Source organism: Dermacentor andersoni, chromosome 11 (assembly GCF_023375885.2).
Source record: "Dermacentor andersoni chromosome 11, qqDerAnde1_hic_scaffold, whole genome shotgun sequence".
NCBI lineage: Eukaryota > Metazoa > Arthropoda > Arachnida > Ixodida > Ixodidae > Dermacentor > Dermacentor andersoni.
The window spans coordinates 99,222,507-99,245,070 of NC_092824.1; the positions used below are offsets into that span (position 1 = coordinate 99,222,507).

General features: G+C 48.8%; 2 protein-coding genes and 1 long non-coding RNA gene across 8 annotated transcripts in view; 1 reads left to right on the forward strand and 2 right to left on the reverse strand.

Moving 5' to 3' along the window:
• The window catches only part of LOC126539138 (uncharacterized), a 72,753-nt gene extending 67,428 nt beyond the window's left edge, over positions 1 to 5,325 (reverse strand). For both annotated transcript variants that reach the window (XM_055075204.2, XM_055075203.2), the window contains exon 1: positions 4,342 to 5,325. In XM_055075204.2, coding sequence (XP_054931179.2) covers positions 4,342 to 4,552 — 211 coding nt within the window. In that variant the 5' untranslated portion in view covers positions 4,553 to 5,325. The remainder of the gene's footprint in view (positions 1 to 4,341) is intronic.
• Positions 1 to 22,564, forward strand: part of LOC129386879 (uncharacterized) — a 243,197-nt gene that overhangs the window by 61,235 nt on the left and 159,398 nt on the right. For 2 of the 3 annotated variants that reach the window (XR_011891045.1, XR_011891044.1), the window contains exon 1: positions 20,736 to 20,821. The exons of the other annotated variant lie outside the window; for it this stretch is intronic. This is a non-coding gene — a long non-coding RNA (uncharacterized lncRNA). Of the gene's footprint in view, positions 1 to 20,735; positions 20,822 to 22,564 lie in introns of those variants that run through there. 3 annotated transcript variants of the gene reach the window in all.
• The window catches only part of nompA (no mechanoreceptor potential A), a 97,811-nt gene continuing 90,085 nt past the window's right edge, over positions 14,839 to 22,564 (reverse strand). For all 3 annotated transcript variants that reach the window (XM_055075206.2, XM_055075208.2, XM_055075207.2), the window contains 4 exons: positions 21,651 to 21,798; positions 20,515 to 20,812; positions 18,499 to 18,632; positions 14,839 to 17,984 (listed from right to left, as the gene is read on the reverse strand). In XM_055075206.2, coding sequence (XP_054931181.2) covers positions 17,784 to 17,984; positions 18,499 to 18,632; positions 20,515 to 20,812; positions 21,651 to 21,798 — 781 coding nt within the window. In that variant the 3' untranslated portion in view covers positions 14,839 to 17,783. The remainder of the gene's footprint in view (positions 17,985 to 18,498; positions 18,633 to 20,514; positions 20,813 to 21,650; positions 21,799 to 22,564) is intronic.

The window sequence follows — 22,564 nt, forward strand, 5'->3', positions numbered from 1 at the left end:
TGGCCGACGGGCTTGGCATCCGACAATAGGATCAGCACTCTACACCTAAAGCTTTCGTCGGCCTCCAAAGAAAGTATGTTCTGTGCAGGGATGCGAATCCGGCAACCGTACGGCTAGCCTTTTCCTGCATCGCTTTCCACGCTGAAAGCTCGAAACGCCCATCAAGTCGAATGGTGGGGCATTTGAATATATAGCTCCAAAGGCAGAACAACAATACAAATTTCGCACCTTCGAAAACAAAATTACGTCACTTCTTCTTTTAACGGACATGGCGTCGCATTATTTTTTCTTCCGCCGGAAGTGTTCCCACCACATACAGATGGCGCTAAGCCCCATGAACCGCCAATGGACCGCCATGTTTTGAACGTATGGGCTCCTATGGAAGCTTCGTTACCAGGTATATTTACCTTGTTGACGCCGCTATCATTCGCAGTGCAATGAACCTCTTGAAATGTGCAGAAAGGCGCGCTCGTAAAGTTCACCTGTTGAAATACGCCCCCCTCACACGTTGTGCTTGTTTGCTTGTCGAAGTTTGGCTGAATTTGGTGACGCGGGTAGGTTCATCGCTTCTTAAAATGTTCAGTTAAAAGTAGCCAGTTACGACAGTCAGATAATTGTGTAGTTGTTCACGTGCGACTGTGCTGGGCGACGGGCTTGGCATCCGACGATAGGATTAGCACTCTAGCCCTAAAGATTTCGTCGGCTTCCAAAGAAGGTATGTCGTGTGCAGGGGTGCGATTTCGACGACCGTATGGCTGGCCTTTTCCTGCATCGCTTTCCGCGCTGCTAGCTCGAAACGCCATTCAAGTCGAATGGCGGGGCATTTGAACATATAGCTCTAAAGGCAGGCCAACAAAACAAATTACGCGCCTTCGAAAACAAAATGGCGTCACTTCTGTTTTTAACGGATACGGCGTCACAATATTTTTTCTTCCGCCGGAAGTGTTCCCTCGACATACAGATGGCGCTAAGCCCCATTAACCACTAAAGCCCCTTAAACTTTGTAAAGTAGTGCCACGGTTTGAAGAATGCCGCCTCCTCCTCGCGCGCTCTGGTCGAGGCTGACGCCACGTCGCTATTGGCCTAATAGCATCACGTGGGCCCTTGCGCCGTGCATCAGCGCCATTTTTGCTCGAGAAGCGTCTACGGAGTGGCAAGGAGCGCATGTTGGCGCCGTTGCTACGCTCGAGCAGTGTAGGCGGCGCCACGGTCGAGGAGGGAGCGTCAAAGAGAGGAGAAACGAGGAGCAGTGAAGGTGGAGGAGGAGAGTGTCGCTACTTTACGAATTTTAAGGGGTTTTATTACCCACCGACGTACCACCACGTTTTGAATGTATGGGATCCTGTGGAAGCTTCGCTACCAGGTATATTCACCTTGAGTATTCCCTGACGCTGTGACCGAACGTTTGCCGCGCTATTCCGACCCGGCTAAATCTAGCCGGCAGCATGTCGCGCGGCGCGCAGCTAGGCGCGCATATTCAGTCCTCGCGCGCATACTTTTCGCCTGTGACGTCATGCCGGAGCGAACCGCGAATGCGGAAATACAATCTAGAGGGGCTCCTTTCGCTTTCCGCGTTAACTCGACTTCGTTAGAGGCTGTGACCGCGCGACACAAAGACGTTAATAGAAACAATGCCGTCATTCGCTGACGTGCGTGCTCTTGACGCTGGTGCGGTTTTCACGGAACGCTTGAAGCGCCTGGCAACCCTGAACTCGCCCGGCAACGCTCAATCCGCCCATGGCAATTTAGAGTAATTACGCGAAAGAGAAGTTCTCTGTCGCTGTTCGCGAATCAGCCCACCGCGATAGTGCAGATGCACGGGTACATAAAATGACATATTAAGTGGCTAACGCCCTAATGTTTATAGCAGTTGGAGCGGTGCCAAACGGGCGAACTTATTGTCATTCACCTTGATGTAATCCGTCAATTAATGCGTTCGCTGTAGAGCTGGTTGGGCCGCGAAATGCGTACTTTCAACGTCGTGGCTTGCGCAGATGCAGCGTACCTAAAATATTACTGCTGTTGCTGCTCGAGTCCGCACCGGCGCTGAGCCACGTAAATACTGCCGCCAACAGGCAGGCGCCACGAGTGGTGGTGGTCCGCAGCAGCAGGCGGGGATATGTAGTCTGGCACGCTTAGCCGGCAATTGTTCCGTCTGGGCATCTCGCACATTTTTTAGCAAGGCTGTCCTCGTCGAGTACGCGGTGTCACCCTCGATATGACCGGCGATAGACTATGCAGACTATGCGATAGACTATGCAGTAGCCGGTGGCACGTGGCGCAATTGCAGTCTTCGAGCTCAACTACTCGAAGCGGCGGCCATTACTCGCACACGAGAAATCGAAACGCATAATCGACTAGGTAAGAAAGATCGCTAATCAACTTTCTTATTGGTTGTCTTGGAGGACGTATTTCAATTCAGGAATTGTAGCCGGTGAGTATGCAAGCATATCCTTCTTGGAATGCATTCTAAGTATCACAAGGATGCGCCGTCAAACTTGCGGCCTAAGTGCGCTGTCGTTCCGTTTACTTTATTGAGAAACCGCCGTTTCATTCGTTGAAGCGCAAAAGTAACTGGGACGGCCACGTATTTCGTCGCAGACTTCGGGAATGAACATCTCGAAACTGCAGTGGTGTCCTGAAGAAACTGGTAATAATAAATAAAGTTTTAGGGATTCAAGCTCCTTGCTTCAATTTATTCCCGATTTGTCCTAATCTCCGTGAAGATGTCCACGACACTAATAGTGTATCCGCACCCTACAGTTAACGTAACTGCGCACTTTCTTCTAAACGGAACAAATCTGCAGTAGCTGAACGAAATTCATTCAAGTCCTTCAGGTGTAGCCGAATGAGAAAATATCTGCGTTTAATGCATGCTTTTAATGACAAGGGTACGAGATACCACCGCGACATGGCGCTAGTGTCTACCCGCAAACCATACAACAACAACAACAACAAAAAGAAGGTCCGGGCACCAACCAAGAGCACTTTTTTTATCGAGTCGAACGTCATCGCAAGAACAGCCGCTCGTTTCTAGGTCACACAGTGTTTACACAACGATAGGGAAGCAATACTCCAAATGGCAAGTGCAGATTAGTGCTATGGAGGCGCTCGACGAGATGGCGCCGAGTGTATTATGCAACTTCAGGTGTCACGCAGCTTTTCATGGGCTTGCAACATGGTATGGCTGACAGTGCGGTTCACCGTCGATTCTCGCTGTCTACGCAAGTTCGAACGCCTGTATTTATGTGATGAATGGATTAGGTTAATGGCATTGAGTCCTTCCTGCTTGGGTCACATGAGGTCTGCAGTATCGTGCAGATAAAATAAGTCTTGTAACCCTACAAAGCCCAATGCATTTATTTATCGCTGCATAGCATAGAGAAATAAAGTACCTGAGGTACACTTAATTTTTCACAGCAGTAACTCGTGTATAACAAATCGTAACAATATAGAAATGAATACATTCTGTAGCCTTCTTTCTCGTAATTGCATATTAACTAATGTTATTAGCTTAATTATTAAACGTTTGCTTAACAAAAATTAATTATAGGTGTCTACGCGCCGAAACCAGGACATGATTATGAGGCACGCCGTACTGGGGCTCCCCCGATTGATTTTGACCACGGATTTGCAAGAGGTTTGCAAGAACGCTCGCGTACTTCAGATTTAGGTGCACGCTAAAGAACCCCAGGTGGTCAAAATTAGTCGGGAGTCCCCCACTACGGCGTGCCTCATGATCATATCGTGGTTCTGGCACGTAAAAAAAAAAACTGTATTTTATTGTCTTGTTAATACCTTTACCCGCCGTGGTTGCTCAGTGGCTATGGTGTTAGGCTGCTGAGCACGAGGTCGCGGGATCGAATCCCGGCCACGGCGGCCGCATTTCGATGGGGGCGAAATGCGAAAACACCCGTGTACTTCGATTTATGTGCACGTAAAGAACCCCAGGTGGTCGAATTTTCCGGAGTCCTCCACTACGGCGTGCCTCATAATCAGAAAGTGGTTTTGGCACGTAAAACCCCATAATTTTTTTGTTAATACCTTTCTTCTTTTTACTTGTTCTTTTCTTTTCATGCCAGGGACGGTATAAAGCAAGGATTCCCCTCTGGCTATATTGCGTTCCTTGCTTATCCGCGGCTCACGGCCGGCCAGCGCTCAGTGCGATAACGCTCACGGTGATAACGAGCGCTCGCACCACTGACGAATAGCGATGAGGAACGGCACCGCAACGGAATCGTTACGCTAAACAGACCCGGAGCGCTGCACCGCGCGTATGCAGCTAACCGAGTGACCGCACACGTCCGCGCACGAGAGAGCGTGAGGGACTCGCGCGCTCACCTCCGTCGACGTCGCAGGGCGGCAGGGCAGTCGGCGATCCGTCGTCGGTGGTCTTGGGCACGGTCCGCGGCGCATCGACCAGCGAGACCGGCTCGAGCAGCATCGGCAGCAGCAGCAGTAGCTCCAGCACGGCCGGAAACGGGGCACCGTGCCATGTCCACCGGCACCCGGAGCCCGCCGCGCACGCGCGTTGACCGCGCAGCGTCGCCATCAACCCGCTCACGCGGCACACACGCACGCACACTTAGGTAGTCGCAGTAGTCGGCGCTGCTCCACGTCACAATCCTGACAATGCGGGCCCATGGCTTTTACACCGGCGCTCCGACCGCGTGTCACGCACGCCGCGAGTGCAAGCAGCGAGTCGCCGAAGCCGACTGCTCGCTACAAGGCTACTTCCCGGTTTGCAGCCGCGCATCCAGGCGCACCAAGGCGCGCGCCGCAATCGGCGACTCTCCTCGACTCGGCAGATGTGTTTGTTTTTTTCCACCCTGGTTTTGTAATCCTGCAGGTGCACCAGAGATGGAACGGCGACGCCGACATTCGCTCGCGCGGCCCGGAAGAAGAGCACGCCGCGCGCGGCTGGTAGCGGTAGCTTTACTCGTAGCAGTTGCAGACGCACGATGTGCCCGGCTTCTCTCAAGGTCTTTCGTGCCACGCACGTCGTCGGCGCTCGTCTGCTACAAACGTTCGTCTTCTGGCCCGTCCGTCCACTCACCTCGCCGTCAAAGAACGAACAAAGAAAAACGGAGAAGAGATAGCAAGTGGGCGATTGGAGGCGTTGCGCCGCCCTCCGTGCTCTCTCGACGCCGAGAGATAATCGGCCTCGGAGAGGGTTGTCTCCCGCCGACGAAGCTAAACCCTGCGCGCGCGCCGCTTTAGCGCACTTGGCGATTTGCCGCCCGTCGCGAGGGCTGCGCTCCACCGCTCGGGCGCTGCTATCTGCAGCGCGACCGAGCAGCCGCAGGTCGCATGCAGTTGCGTCCTCAGCTGCAGCCCAGCATACGGAGAGAGTCTGTGCGCGACGGTGCACCCCGCAGCGTCATCTCAGGCGGCGTGAAATGACGTTTTGTCTCTCTCTCTCTCTCTCTCTCCCGTTAGCAGGAGAAGCTGCTGCCGCCGCTCTCGGTGTTTCTACGCGCTGCGTCGAGTGCCGGGAAACGCGTCTTGGCGGTGCGCCGGAGTGATGCATCCAAAACCCATTTTATACACAGCAGGCAGCATTCCCTAGGGAATGCTAGGGAATGCTAGCATACCCTAGCATTCCCTGCTATAGAAATGCTAGGGGTGCTTCTCTCACTGTTCCCATTCGCCACCACAAAGTGGCAGTGCTTCGTGTATGAAAGGCATATATATATATATATATATATATATATATATATATATATATATATATATATATATATATATATATATAGGCGTCACGTGATTCGGTGTAACATTAGGTCTCGTATACCTCTTCAGGTCGCAAAATGTGACGTGTTCGTCTGCATGAAAGGCGCTGCATCTCTGAACCGGCTCGCCACCGAACGTGCGCACCTGCCACCAGCGGCCAAAGTGCAACGGCGTTTCTTTCGCGACCGAAACATAGTGCGTTGCCTTGCTGCAAGCACGAAGTGATTTGACGTAGCCTTATTATGTTCAGGAGTGGTGACGCATAGAATAGTGGAGGACATACCTACACAGCGTCGTCTATGCGTCCGCGGGTATATCAGATAGTCGACTCAAGCCATATAACTCGGCCCCTGATGCTGCGTCCTGACCAGACCCGCCCCGCCTTAAAGAGCTTGCCCAGGAGGCGGTGCCGCGATACTTGAAAACCAAAACACACTTGTCAAAAAGTACCGACGAGACCAAGAAGCGAAGGCTCTTCAGCGCCATCTTGGCTACATTTAGGCATACGCCCCTTATTCTCAGTTGGAAACAATCGTAAAGCACGTGGAAATATTCATTCTCATTGTAACAATGCGAGCCAGACATTCCGTGAAAATCGCAACTCGATCTGCACCGCAAAACGCGCCGAGTGAGGCTTATATATATGACCGTGCTACTTGCAGAGCTGCCCGCAATACTTTTTGCAAATGTATCATGGTACACGTTTTGTGCCACTGTCCTCAATTTCAAGCACACAGACAATCTTTGTCCAACGCATTCAGGAAACTAGATAATCGTCCTCTGAGTGAATAGACAGTACTAGAGCACCGTCCCCACCGATCATCGGCTCAGAAGGAAGTGAGGGCAATTTAGTGCTTTATCAGAACCTCTGGTTTGCACGAGCAGCTTTGACTCAAGTACTGTCCGTGCATGTCTCTATACCCTCTCTCTCATCCCCTTTTCCCTTCCCCAAGAGTAGGGTAGCCAACCAGACTCTTGACTGGTTAACATCCCTGCCTTCCTTGTATCACCCCTCTGTATCTCTATCACGGTACAGGTAGATGATACTAAGCCCACGAGTACTTGAGGTGCAGATATAAGATACTGGTAGGTCGAATGTATGCGGTACTTGTCGTTTCTATCTTAAGATACCTTGATAGAACAGTTAATTTCTCATTATGGCTCCGCTACAGGGCCACTGCAAGTTTACAAGTGTTTACTTGTAAATTTCTCCTCTCCTGCCAGCAGTTCCTGTGGAATTTCTTCTATTTAGAAGTCACTTCTTTTCTTTTTTCTCTCGACAGTATGATCAGGTATTATATTGCCATTTTGCAAGAGTCTACGGGGCCAGCTGGACTTTGCATGACATCAACGTAAGTGTACGCTGCGCACTGAGCGATTTTTCCACGCCACCTTTGGACTGCTTTATGGTCTAATCGTAAAACAGGTCCGCGTCTTATTTAACGGCGTGCTCGTTTGCACATGGTCGCAATTTTCCCACACTGAGCTTCAGCGCATAATCTGCATATTAACGAATAGGTTCTACAGACGTATATAAAATGGTTGACAAACAATGCGTCACGCTATTCTCGTTTAATTTTTATGCGTCAGTGATGGACAGTAAACGTGTCGTAGGGCACCAAGCTACTAAAGACGTGCGAACGCTCGAAAGTTGAAAGAGCGAACTTGGTAATACGTACCACCACCCCATTTTTAAATGAGGTGCTTCTGTTTTGATTATCATGATCATCGTAAAAATAACATAATACGGTTGTACCAGTGTTTAAAGTTCGTGTAGATTTATAAATTGAAGCTCGTGGTGGAGCTATATGCGCCGCTGACCATGGTCTTGCAAACCGCAAATCTTGATCTGACTTTGTACCCGTCAGACGAAGAAATGGTAGGTTTTGATGTGACTGCAGATAATGTTCCATCTGAGAAAGCATCCGACTGTCATTAGCCGCGCTAATGAACATGGAGCTAACCCGTAAAATATTACGTTCGATGACGTGTAAAAAGTGCGAGGGAAAGCAGCGTTAAACCGAGCAGGGAGGCACAACGTAATGGGTAAGGGTGATGGAGAGGATACCTTCTACGAAACTATATTGACCAGCAAAGAATGATACAAAAAAAAGGAGAGCTGTCATGATACTTCAAAGCAATGAGCACTACTGTACGAACACCTCTGAACGTGGTGTTACAGGGGAATATCAGTCGATGACGACTGTATTTCTCTTGAAATACAAGGGTGACAAGGGTTGCAATGTGGGCTTGTTGGTAATGCATCTTCAAGGGGCGTACGGTAGCGCGATTGAAAGCGCGAACATAAAAATAAAGTAGACATACTTGTATCAGATGGCTTTCTCTCCCTTCATTGTAAGCAACCTAATGTTCCCTCTCTTCGAATCAACAATCATTACCGGTAGAAGTAAGTACGAACACTCTAGACTTATAATAGAAACCGAGCAGATTGATGCCCTAGGGGATTCATGTATCAGCAAACCGTCATTGGCTCTCTCTGAAAAAGAGCTGAAATTTTTGCGCATGGCTTAACATACCACTTACAAAAAACTCTCGTTCTGATTGTTTATCTGTTCACGTGGCAGCGACTCCTGTTGGCTGAGTGTATAAGTGCGACCTGGTTTTCGATAATAAACATTGTTGGAAGTTAGCGCTGTGTGTGTTTCTGTGTGTCTTCTTTTGTCCCGTCTTTTAATCGCGCTACCGTATACCTCTTGAAGATATTGCCGTGAGGTGTACGTCGCCGCTCATTGCGTTGTGTACGTTTTATTCGTCGCCAACACCGAAGCGTGGTTTTCCTCGGGCAGGCAGACCGCGGCAGTCGTCAGGTAGAGACGAAAAAAAAAAATCCTCTAGTCTAATCGCCGGGATACGTTTGTGCGAAACAGTCTGTACAGTCTAAGAATACGCAAAGGCCACAGGGGGAGTGGAGGGGAGTGGGGGGGGGGGGGGGGGGGTGTCCTATTTCGGCAGTAACTCGCGTTTATCACGCAAAAGTTTAAAACTCGATTTCCTGCGATTTTCTCGCTTCTTGTTGGAGTGCGTTCGTCTCGTGCTTTGGCGCTCGTAAACGTGCGCTGATGTAAGTTTTACGGAATTTTTAAACGCCACCTGTGTCAGATAGCATAATTATTTTCCTTGAGCGAGATTGCTAAAAGAGACGGACATTACTAGTCCGAGAAGTCGAAACACATATTCTACTATTTAAATAAAGTCACGGTCTATTTAACATCTTAATTACCTTACGGCACATATCGAAGTTTACGAATTGTAGCTGGTGAGTTTGTGAGACGTTCCCGCTTGAAATTAATTTACAGGATGACACCGGTTTGGAGATATTATTTACCAAAGTGTGGAACAAAATACATGAACCTTCCACAATTTGACTGTAACAGATTGGCTATTCAGTTGTACTGCCATCTCATGATATCCATGGCGTGCCGCGGCAGCTATGGGTTGCATGAACCAACCTGAAAAAGAAAGGATCGGGAAAAGGGCTCGGTCAGTGTCCGGTTCTCATCGCTCTTGGGGTTACGATTAGCAGCGCGCAATGGGCGGACCCTTGTCCCTTCTTGCTACGCGCAGTTGGCTGTCCTAACTTACGCACATAATAATCTAGTAAAACATTTTCACGACCTAGTGCGTGACACGTAATAGAAGCTCGCGCAATTAAGGACATAGTCACGTGGGATCTACACATGCAGTTAGGCTCCTGTGCTCTTTGCTTCATGTAAATCCTACATATTTAGCCGCCCATGCTGGTGAATAAGCAGTATGGTTTTAATTCTAGTTCGTACCCTGCTACGTGATTGTGTCTTTGTTGCACTACCTTCTGTTACAACTATGCACATAATTTTGTACATGAGTTACGCAAGTTCGTACACGTAAGTGCATATATAAGTGTGTATAGATTGCACATGAGTTTGCGCGTCGTTCCTATAACGCACTTTTTCGGCGGGCACGAGGCCAACCAAGCCTTGAAAGCTCTGCAGGGAGTTGATGTCGCCGTTTCACCCCCCTCGGTGCACGCTGCATGATCAGTTGGAGCCGGTATGCAAACGTGAAGACAGCTCACAACGAGCGAACCGATTTGAAGAGGTCAATTTATTCACACATCGGAAAAGCGGCCGCGGATATATACAGCACGCCTATGGGTTGGTGAGCGCTATAGTACGTTCTTCGTTCGCGGGCCATTGTCGAGGCGTTTACGGCCTCAAAGGGTCGCCGGTGGCATGACAGTGGTGTAGTTAGGTTCCGCTGTTGAGTGAGCGGTCTTTTGTTGCCTCATCCACGTCGCTCTTGTTCCTTGAAGCACGTTCCTGCCGGTCTCCCCTGTGCACTATATTTCACCTTTATTTGTGGTAGTTAAAAGGAAGAGGGGCGTAGAATTGTACTGGCCGTTTCTGACCGTAGCCGACTGTTGATACCTGAACGTCGAGTCCACATTGTGATGCCCTAATGGGGTAAGAAGGTGACAGTAAAGGAGAAACAAGAGAGAGATAGAAGGAAAAGAAAAGAAAGGAAAAGAGAGATAAGCTTAGAACACTTACAATATCTACAAAACACGCCAATAATGATACCGCGTCAGAAAAAGATAGGAAGATGGATATTTTCCGCAGAAAGTTAACAGGAAGCTGGGTGTGGTCGAACAAGGGGTGTCATGTTTCGACAAAGAGGCTTGCCTTTCGTTAGGGAAACAACTGCTTCCCTAGGCATTGTTTACGTAGCTACCTATTTCCCACTCCAAATGGGGATTAGAACGAATGAGTCGGTAGAGCAGGGTGGATGCAAGTGTTCAAAAACTTGGGTTCTGTGTTTATAGCGAGGGTGCGGGGGTGAGAGGGAGGGGCTGCAGTAATTACCGGAAGAGGTTCTACATGCTGATGATAGCGATGAACTACCATGGTATACACCTTGCTGTCACAATGCAAGCGTGGCAATGGGCTGCCAGTGACAGCTCAGTACACGCGCATACAATGCCGAAATTGCGAACGTCAATTAGTCTCCAGTGTTGACACGGCGCCAGCTGTGGGCAACGTGCCAGCGTCGGTATTCCGCACTAATCGTGTGCCGTTGTTGATCACTATATACATTATGCATTTTCGAATGACGTGCGCGCCGCCGCCCCCCCCCCCCCCGCCCCCCCCCCGCCATACGTCTCTTGAATACAGTTTCCTGTCAAGCAGGGTATCTGTTCCGGATCGTTATTTGAAGTTGAAACAGATGGCAATGCAGAGGAAAGGCGGCTACGCGGTGTAATTGAGTTCGGAGCACATACTACGCGTGGACGAAGGTAGAGTGGACAGGACAAGGAGCTGACGTTCAATTAAAGCAGATCGCATCCTCGCGAAGATTAAATAAATGCTCGCGAGAAAATAAAATTGACTCGCCATCCCGGCCCTGTGAAAGTGGAAGTCCAGCGAAGCTGTTGAAAACCGCCGCTACAACTGCTGAGGCGGGTACGCAATGCTTTATTTCTTTAGAGTAATGGTAGTAATGGTAATTTAGTGTAATGGTAGTAATGGCAGTTATGGTAATTTTGACAACACGCCACCGCCAGTCGTATTGCCATTTGTTTCGCAGCGAAGCTGTTAGCCTCTCGTTGGTCGGCATTTCTCGCGTCGTCGTCCGTGGGCAAAAATGTGGGCCGATCCTGGAGGTACTGCAATACCGGGCCGACCCGCGGCGGAGGGGAAGCAGGCTTCAAGCACCCGGCAAAGTGAAACGAAAGGTGCATACATTCTCATACATTCGTGCATACATATAGAACAGCAGCATTCGTTTCAATAAAGAACAAGCGCAAAACAAGCATCTGAGCGACATAATTGATGATAAGGTGCTCCTGATAACAATGCAAACCACGCAGCGCTCCCCGCATGCGTTTCCCGGTAAAGTTTACTGTTGCGCAAGCTTCTGCGGCGACGGCAGCTTGTGACGTCGGGAGTGACGTCACTAGCCTTTCGTATACAAAAGCAGCCGCCTAGCAACTGATTTCATTGTTGTAGGAGCACCTCTCTGGGTGGACAACGCATAGTTAGGACTCCCGAGGAGCAGCATGAATACGAGGAGCGGCTGCTACGGAGGAAAACTTTAGTCGGAAAGCCAAAGCATGCCGCTACGGTCAAACGCCACCGGCGTTCACTCATGCCGGTAGCGCCCTACTAAATCTTGAAAAAAAACAATTCAGCAGACGGTGCTGCTGCTTCCCTAGGCATGAAGCTGTGTTTTTTTTTATGTTACTTTTATTTTCAGAACTTTCTGAACTTGTTCTTTCAAGTCTATGCTTATCGAGACAATGTTCAAACATGTCCGACCTCGTTGCTCAGTGCACAGGTCTGCTATCTAAGAGGCGTTGTCTTAACTAACAGAAATCAAGCCGCTTGAATCGCCGTATTCTTCTTGTCCAATGCCACATTGGTGCTGTATACTTTCTTTGAAGTTCTTTTTCGTTACTTGCTCAAACTTTGTTTTTGTTGTTTAAGGGTAGTGTGAACATAACAAAAGTGGAATAGAAATTCAGATACTGTCGTTAAACCGAGGAGTTAGCGCGAGGATCCCGAGGATATAGCAGCATAAAAGTTGAAGCAGCACGAGGCTCCTACTCCTCTCACGTGAGGGGTGACGCGATAGATTATTTCGAGCAGTGACCGCGCCCCATTCACCCCCCTCCCCCACCCTCCACCCCGCGGCTTGCTCAGGAAAACGTTGTCTTTCGTCGACTTCAACTGGATGCTGAATCGTCCTCCAACTTTTTTTTTCTTCGTAAAAACTTCGCTGAAAACTTTAGCCGCGGCCTATTTTGAAGGGTTGCCAGGATGTAGTAACCATATAGCATTGATATTGGTTTGGCTTGAATATACACGCTTTTATATAGTTTTGTGTATGCACATGTCGTATATATTTAATTATTTTGTATATATCTGTGTATTCTTGTGCCACTACAGTCGAACCTGAACCTGATGAGCGTGTGTAAAGCGAATTATCTATATAGGGCACGCGAAGTTCACTGACCGACACGTATACTCGTGTGCAATAGTTCCCTCATAAGGAACTGCACAATGGCCGCATAGAACTCGGGGCGTCCGCTACCATGACAATAAATCCATAAAGGAAAGTGGACGGGAGGAGGCCTAACTGCACCAATGTGATAAGAGTGTGTCGGATCAAGTGCAATAACATGCGTGATCTGTGTCAGGGACACCGATCAAGTACGTTATCGGACAACCGGTGCATACCTCGCTGCATTATTTCACCGTCACTCCCCTTCCTACTTTATGCACTTTGCTGTGATTTTTTCTCCCTTTTTACCCCAGTGATTAGTAGCAGGTCAAAGACATGCTCCTATGGCCGACCTGTCCACTTTTCCTCTCTTCAAACCTTCTTTCCTTTGAGTTGGGACGAAATTTATTTATGCAGATTGTACACTAAACAGTCCCGGTTTGCGTAAAGGGCCTCAGCGTTTATCACAAAAGGACATGTTTTTTTTGTTTTTTTTCGTATCTGTGACTATGGAAATGAGTTTTCCCCGAACGAACGGGGGAAAAAAAACTTTTGTGCACGGTGACCTCAGATATCCCGTTTTATCGCTGTCCTGCTGAGCCCGAGGTCTCGGGTAAATTTCTCGGCTCCGGCGACCGCATTGTGATGGCGGCGGAATGAAATAAATGCCCGTCTGCTTAGATCTAGATGCACGTAAAAAAAATTCCAGGTAGCCAAAAGTAATCCAGAGCCTTGCTTTACGACGCTCGTCGTTGCATCTGTGTTGCAGTGGGACGTCGAAGGCACTCAATTGATGACTCAAACAGTCAAGTGATAGACTCAGGTTTTCGGTTTGAACATCTCTGAAACAGAAATGGTCTTGTCAGGGTGCCACGTAGTATATTTCGATGGGATTGTTGTGCATTCGAAAGAAACAGAGGCATGGTTTACTTCGATGTGATTTAGGGCACGAAAATGCACACAGCAAAAATTGACAAGTACAGCAAAATACCACAGAAATGAAGGGACAAAATTACAGCTACGTAACTACGCAAGAAAAGAGAGAAATAACAATTCAGTAAACGGTACCTAACAAAAGTATAACTTTTTTCAACTATTTGTAACCTCGCGAGTTGAGTTTTCCTAATACTTCATTCCTAACTACAAATTTAGTTTTAAACGGAATGCAACATCGTCGACTGCGTGCACCTCAAAAGCGCTCCTGGTTTTCAGTATTGCCATACCTGGCACCATATCTGGCACCTGCTAAACTTGGCACCTAAATTTCTTTAGATCTCTAAATTTTCGAAATTTCTTTTAATTGTTCTTGGATCTAAGTTGAAATTATCCCTTCATTAGTAACTAGCAAGCGACTTCGTCTTTGAAGCTTAACCGGGATGTTTGTAGCCAGTTCGGAATTTACCTGGTGAAAGCATGTCACCTTCATTCGGCTGTTTGAATAGAACAATTGCAGTTAAGACTAGCGTCATAGCTTACTACTCATACCTGCGTAGACATTCTGGCTTTTGCAGCATCACGCACGAATCACGCCGACAATTAGTCTGTGCTGTAAGCTTGGGCAATCGAGCTCCGATTTATTTAGGAGGTAAATTGCTTAGTAAATCAGCGAATAAGAAGCGTGGTTGTTGACTGTTTGTGTGCGTACGTGGTGATGGGGAGCTGCACGACAGTTGGGCCCTCATCGAGCAAAACTCTTGTTACATCTTCAGCGAGCTGTCTTTCAGTGTTTATTGCCTTCATTAAAACTGCCGCCCGCCGACGGCCATACTTGAGCAATCGAGCTTATGTATATTTATTTCGGAGGTCCGAAAAAGACGCATTCTTGGAAGTTTGCAGTCTGCCAAAAGTTTGCACAGCGATTCAGCGAATAACAGGTGAAGTTGTCGATTGTGGGTACTGAGAACTATAGGCTGCACCATGCTTGATGCATCGTGCACTCTCGGCAAGCTCAATCTCTCTTTACGGCTTCAGCTTTTTTTCCAAGCATTGAACTTCACAGTGTAATAATTATTACCGTTGGTAAAGTCCCTGCAGGGCAACAAACGGACCCCCCCCCCCCCCAATACACAGAAATATGGTGACAAGGAATATGCTCAGAGACTAAGGTCTTGTCCACGGCATTTATTCGATTACATCAACAAAAGGTCACAGTGCTCGCGTAAAAGTAAAGACTCAAGACGCTTCCTGAGCTTTAACCACGCGCCCAGCAAGGCAAGGCGTTCCATGTTCGTATATATTATATTCGATTAAAGCATTGCTCTGCTCGCTACAAAATGAAGCATGCTGTAGAGCATAATCTAAGGCACACTCCGGACAATTTCCGGATGCAATTGCGAGTGACAGTGTGATAAAGCAAAGCCCGTAAAAAAGCGCTAGCTCTTGCAGTGCAGTGTTGATAACCGACTTCACCGCTGATCTGGTCCGCGGTCATGGAAAGGTAATAGGTGAGGTATTTCGATACCGATATTTATGGCCTGCCACCGGTGAGTATTCTAGCCATTATCTAGTGCACAACACAATTCGGTCGAGAAACTCCAGATAAAGTATGGACTGTTATGATTCTGATTCAGTGCTATTCCTTTTCGCCTTCATACAGTGGTCCGAGCTGCGCTCCGCTCACGTTATCTCCGTGATTGGCCCGTCGCGAATGGAAGATGGTAACAAGGTATCGAATCGCGATCATACTTATGTTATACCTATTCTGGTTACTCCCACCGATCCGCATCCCAGGCCTGTAAATTTAGGGCTGAATGTGCGTAAATTCATGATGAGCGACCAAACGCACGCTCCTCCTAGAACTACATACTGTTCAGAGCGAACTGCTTCAAGCCCTTGTTGGGGTACGCGCAGGGCTTCTTTCGGTCGCAACTTCTGTCAAAATTGTCGTCCGTTCGCCTGGAACCACGCTGATAAAATGCCCTCAGAGGTCGCCGGTGTCAATGCGTCGCTCGCATAAGTTATTTACAGAACACAAGTAAGCCAAAACACATAAGTTGCTTCTTCAGTTTCTTTGGAAATCCAGCTCGATAGAAATTGGATGGTTTGACAATAGCGGAGGTTAAACATTGATGCACGTAATGAGAGACGGCGCTGATTGCGTTTAAGACATCGGTGAAAAACAATCGAAACGCTGTCGTCGCACTCAGTTTTGCTTCGCGCGGCACATTGTGCTCTTCGCGTTTCGAACGGACGAAACGTATTCAGAAAACTGTGCCACGAATAAAGGTCAAAACCGGACGAACGGACGTGCCACTTGAACGAGCTATCTTATCGCGCGTACAAACGACTCGCCCATGCATAATCAAAGGCCGCGTGCGTCGATCGTTTACGTCCGCACCTCACGCCCACCTTCCCATCTCGTTCTATCTGTTGAGTCACGAGGCGCTTTCTCGAGTGCGCATACGTTATCGAATTCCTTCCGCGCCGGAAGTTTAACATAATTAGTGAGATAGTCAGAATATAATATCAACAGCCAGAGCTCAAGCTTTGCGTGCCGACATCAGCGCCGTAATACACACCCTGGCGATCGGAGGAAGTAGTTTTCAGTAGCACGTGCTGCCATCTTGCGCTGGCGAATTCACATCTCGTCTCGAGGCGCACGTGTCCATCTTCCAACCTGACTGGGCGCCAGCGCGCTTGCACGTGGCAGCGCATGCGCTCCTATGCGCGCGAAGTGGTACCGTGCAGAATTTCGTGCCATTCTTGTCGCATCACTACCGGAGGGTTTCAGCCTATTTCAGTGCACGTAACTGCTGTAGCGCCTCCGCACCACCGCTGACTCCCCATAGACGCGGTACCGAACCGCCGCCGTCAAGTCCTTTACTCTCGCAACTGTCACGAGTATAGCAAATGGAATAGGAGTGGAAGTACGTACTGCTTCGCACACCAAGCACGCTTATGAAAGGCTTGGCAAAAAAATAGCATAAGTCGCCAGTATCCCAGCTAAACGCCCAGTCCCCGGCGAACTTCGCTCAGCACAACAGGAAGATTGAAGATATTTGTGTCGAGGAGGCATTGGTTATCCCTTGCGGCATGACAGATTTAAGTGCATGCGCGTTGCAATGCAGTGGTTGTCACTCACACATATTTTTGCAGCAGCTGTTTATGCTCGGCATCTAATCCGAAAAGTCGAAGCAAGAACATGAAAAACTACGGAAATTAAGGAAACACAGTTTTGCACGCGAATCCAACAGCCAGAAGGCGACTATGCACAAGTCCTGCCCGAGGCGCGAAAATATAGTCACGTGACATTGAGCGCGCCTTGCTACACAGAAGCTTCACCGCTGGCTTCGCGTGCACATTTAACTTACGCCTCTATAACACATTTCGCGGTGCAGACAAACACAAACGAATATTGAAGAAGAAACAATCGCCGGGAGCAACACTTGTACATCTCCTCGGTTGCCGCACACTGCGATATCTGTGCAATGACGCCAGTGGCTGAACCGCTGATAGCCACGAGAGACTTCAATATACTTTCACAGGAGTGGTCTAGAGTGCAATAACTTGAGATACATGTTCATGCCGCCCGTTATTCACTCAAGAAAATGTCGAATATTCAAGTAATGGGACGACGAATCTACGTTGGTAATGGAGCACCGAGATAAGAATGAATGCTTCGGAGTATTTCTCCACTGTGATTCGATCAATAAACAGAATTATCTTTTGTATTGCTATCGCCTGGACAAAACAGAGCAAAAGAAAGTGCGTGTTTTCTATGCAACACTGTGTGAAGCAAACTGAACTTGTGCAGAGGGAACCGTGTCACAGTATTCCACCCATGATTATTTTTTTAGCCAGTTCATTTGCATATATGTATACTTATATTACTCTGTACATTAACAATAAAGCAGGGACGACTGAAATTCTCTTAATATACACCTCCTTACTTCTGGTATGGTATTTTGCGCGTTGCAGAAGAAGACAGTTCTACCAGAACACAATCCTGAATTGTTCGTTTTCAATTGCGTTCCTTCGTCGCTCAGTTCGCTCGGACTAAGCTGCCGTGTTCAGGCAGCCCGTTCACACCGGTCAAATGCCGCCCGCGTCGTTCAGTCAAAGTCGCCTTTCAGCTTGCCGACGTGCGACACGGTCAGGCTTCGCAGAGACCGGGACCTCTCGAACAGCGACGGGTCCGTGTAAATCGGTTCGCTCGGGTCCTCGAACTTGGAGACCGGAGGAGCCGGCTGGAACTGGGACACGTACATACTGCAAGGACTGGGCGAAGTCATTCCGGCCTGTCCCTCCTTCACCTGTGGCCGGAAAGAAGACAGACAGAAAGAAAACATCGTGTAGTTGTCATATCAACATGGCCTTACAAGATTTGCAGTGACTGGCCAGACAGTCAAGAATGACACGTGATGTCTCGCTTCGCAGCACACCGTTTTAGACCGGTGGCTTTAGCAAGCGTGCAGTCAGCGTCACTTTCCCCGGTCAGCTTTGTAATATAACTCCTGGTTAGGACGGCATCAACGGGGCAAGAGGCACGATGGATGAAACGGTAGTACTTACTGGATGAAGTCGATTCTTTGTTAGTCACGGCCATACGATGTGACGGACAATAATGCCAAAGAAAGCATAAGGGGGAAGTAAATCGTCATGTCTTACTCAAAATTCTTGCTCTTGCGCAGCAGCAATCCACCAAGGGTTGATCAAATATGTGTCGCGGGGGGGAAGGCGTTCAACAGGCCATTTAAGCAGTACTGTGAATCTCATGCTCAAGGTCAAAGGACCTTATTGAGCATAGCTGGCAGAGAGAGCACTGACCTGCAGCTTGACCCTTCGGACATAGAACGTGGCTCCCATGGCAACCCCCACGAGGGCGCAGATGAGAATAGCGAGTACCACCACCAGGGCGTAGTAGCCGGACTGGGCGACGCACACTGTCGGCTTCTTGTACACTGTCGCGAGAACGGAAAAGAATAAAAGGCATAGAAAGGCACTGAGCGGGATCGTCGATAACCTAATTTTTCACGTTGACCATTCGCCCTCACGCTGCCAACAGCTGAGGTGGTAAGCTCGGCATAGGCAGAGCAACACTGTGTCGCCTGCGAATTGACTAAGGTTGCTCCTTGGGCCTGTTGGTGCACAATTAGTACGTGTAACGTTGCGCGTAACACACACGGACAAAAGCAAGGAATGGAGTTACACACACAGCGCAATGTGTGTATTTTATGCGGGCGGACGGCTAGTCACGTGATATTTTTCATTATTTCTCGGGCTTTTTTCATCAGCCGGAAAAATAAACGAGCAAGAATACATGGCTGAAAACATGCCATCTCTAAGTTTCTTTCAATTTCCAAAAAAATTTTCATTTGCACCATGGCATTCAGAGCAGTAATTAAACAATTAGCTAATTCCAAATAATTATTGAATTGAGTGACATCAACAGCAAAATTACTGGCAGCTGCCATATCCGACTGTGAGCACTTGGTTATCGTCGTGCAGTTGTTCAGGGCTAGGCTGTGAGCCCCATCCACTTGAAGAGAAGTGTGTGGATGACACCATTAACGAAATATACGCGGTTAACCGTGCTGTAAATGCACTGTCGTTCCACTTACTTTCTTAACAAAACGTCGTTTTATGGATTAGAAGCACAAAAGTAACTGGAACGCCAATGCATTCTTTCACAAAGTTAGGGAATTAATATCTCGAAACTAATGGTGTCATCCTGAGAATTCGTTCCAAGTGGATCCGCCTTGCGAACTTCCCGGCTAGAATTTGTAAATTCCATTACGTGCCATAAGGTAATTAGTTAAACATGTCATTAATGAGTTTTTTGTTAATTAGTCGATCAGGGATTTCAAACTTTTTTTGTGAAAGTAATGTCCGCGTCTTCGAGTACACCAGCTCATGTACTAGAGTTGTGCGATATGCCACAGGCAATATAAAAAAAAATTGAAAGTGTTCGCTGAAACACACGGTATTACCCGCGACTTAGTGACTATTGCATGGCGCTGCTAAGAGCGAGAGGTCGCGGATTCAATCCCGGAAGCGGTTGCGGCCGCACTTCGATGGAGACGAAGAGCGAAAACCCTCATACAGATAGATTTAGAACTCCAGGTGGTCATAATTAATCCGGAGTCCCCCACTAAGGCGTGCCTCGCCATCATAACCAGACCGTGGTATTGAAACGTGACGCTCAGAATGTAATATATATTTTTTTACAACAAAATGTTCTTTCAGTTGGCGTTACTTCGCAGTCCGCGACGTCACACTGTCGTATCGGCACTGTGGTTTCGGCAAGAATTTTTTTTTTAGAATTTATGTTGCAGAATTGCTCTGTTGCGAACTAGTTGTTTAATACTGAACAAGTAATGTATACTGCACAAAGAAAAAAAAACGCAATAAAGAAAGGGCGGAAAGTACAATAGGACAAAACGCAAATAAAAAGGAAGAAGATCTGCGCTCGCGTCCTACCTTCCTCTCCGCCTTCTTTCTCTTGTATTTTGCGCAGTATACGTTACTCCTTTATTTAAAAAGATGCTTTGTCCTTCATTTTCTCTCCTAATGTCGCCGCGAAATTAGCGGAAGTAGAGTTTCGAAAGGATATGTTACCGATCGAAACCGCTTCAGTGTTTCTAAAGCGAATTAAATGGTTAGCGGACCGCTATAGAGTGTCCCATTAACTACGCACGATGGCGGCACTCTACCTCCTTACGTAAACTTAGAGAGTATTAGGTCAAGGGGGACGCAATCGCAAGCGGGCCCCAACGCCATCGCGTCCCCTCAATCTAAAACTCTCTAATTTTCTCTCTACGCCACAGGTCGCTCGATACTCACGCGCAGACGGGCCGTCGTGCGGAATGTCGGCACGCGACAGGTACACGTGCAGCAGCTCGTGCACCTCCTCGGCTTCCTCCTCGCTCGAGTTCGCGGCCCTGGTGGCGTTCTTCGCGGGCTTCGGAGACTGGCCGGCCCCGTCAGTCGTGACTGTTGCCGCCGGCTTGGTGGCGTTGCTCATCTTCATCACGGGCAGCGCGACGGCGGCCGGCGCAGCTGGCTGCTGCTCGGGCACGGAACGCCTCCGGCGTCCCCAGGACGGGAACGTGCCGGGCCGGCCGCGGTCGCTGCAGATCACCTGGCGAAGGTACGGCGCGCGTTGTTGGTGTTGGGCTGCTGAGGTCGCGGGATCGAATGCCGACCACGGCGGCCGCATTTGGACGGGGGCGAAATGCGATAAACACCCGCGTACTTAGGTTTAGGTGCACGTTAGAGAACCCCAGGTGGTCGAAATTTCCGGAGTCCTCCACTACGGCGTGCCTCATAATCAGGAAGTGGTTTTGGCGCGTAAAACCCCATAATTTAATTTACCGATGCGCGGTGTCTTAATTCACAATCTCGTGGCCTCGCCAGCGAAAAGCCTGCTGTTAAGTGGTTTCACATTTTGCGTACACATATAGTTATGGTAAGCAAACCACATGGTCTAGGAGAGAACTCAAAAAGTTATACGAAAGAACCCCAAAGGGGTACAAAAGGACGCAGTCCGGGCGTGGCGCTCTGCGTACGCAAAATATGAAACTCGATCCCTGTTGGGTGGCATCGCAGCACAAGGTTATTGGGCAGTTTCAAGACAGAACTTGTATAGAGACATAAAACTGAAAATTGCATGCGGATAATTGTATATTCCTACACCCGCGTTCCCCTTTTCAAACCACCTGCATAAAGAATATATATCAACCTCTCCGGCGGATATCAGACGCCGTCAATTTCGCCATCTTGTCTGCTCTGATTGGCTCACAAGGTCGCTATGCCGTCTCTGATTTGCCCAAACGTCAACGCACAGTGGAATTCGACGATATAGCGGAATTTGGCAGTGTCCGGAATTTCTCACTTACGCAATAACTGGATTTCTTACTTATGTATTTCGGCCCCACCCGCGGCTACGCGTAGCAAATAAGGGCATCGGGAAATCTTACCGGCTCGCAAGGACCGCGACATGTTCGCACTGTCGCCTGGAAAACGAGCAGGTTTGAGTCCGGTATCTTGAAGGCGTAGAACTCGGCTTCCAAAGCGCCGTCTGGAGCTTTGTGAAGCTCGGGAAACACGTACAGGTCGACGGGGCACCTGCGAGTAGAGCCAGCCGTCGCCACCAATGAATACCTAGTACGCCGTATGCTGGAACATCCCTGCACTCGACACCCCGCCGCGACTGAAGAAAGCAGACGGCAGCGCCGCGCTTCGACAGAAGTGGTCGCTGCGCTTCATTTGCGCCGCATTGCAATTCTTAAGAGAAGTAGTGTGTTTTTCAGCCGAGGGGCGGCGCTGTGCCCAACCCGGTGAAGCAGAGGAAAAGCTTCGAGTCCAGGATCGTGTGAGAATACGGGTGCGTAGAGACGGGAGTGTGTACTATAATACGCGCCATGGAACAAAGTACGCAACGAAGGCGATGCTGCCTTTCAAGCGAACTTGCTTTACTTTACAAAGTGGTGAAACTCGGAGGCAGTGAAAAAGCCTTTAAAGCGATTAGCTTTCGTCTGCTCTTGCGTCCGTTTTCTTGGCCGGCGGCCGCACTTTCTCAGCCGATGCAAAGGCGCGAGAGTTCTCGAGCGACAGAACTGCACGATGCGTGTTGTCTGAGAAGCGCGCGCCGTCGCGCGAGATTTTTCAGGCATCTCAAGACGCCATGGTTCTTGCTGGCGCTGTGTCGCGTTTCTCCGCCGCCTGGGCCGGCGACTGCCGGGAGCGTTCGTCGCCAAAGTCTGCTGCACACTTCCCGGAGATGCGCTGTTTTGTTTTGCCGGCCCACTGCAGCTTCCCATATGTAGACCGACTTCCACAGTGCCTAGGGTTTGCCTGTTATTAAAGCGAATGGTCAGAGGAGTGTCTGATC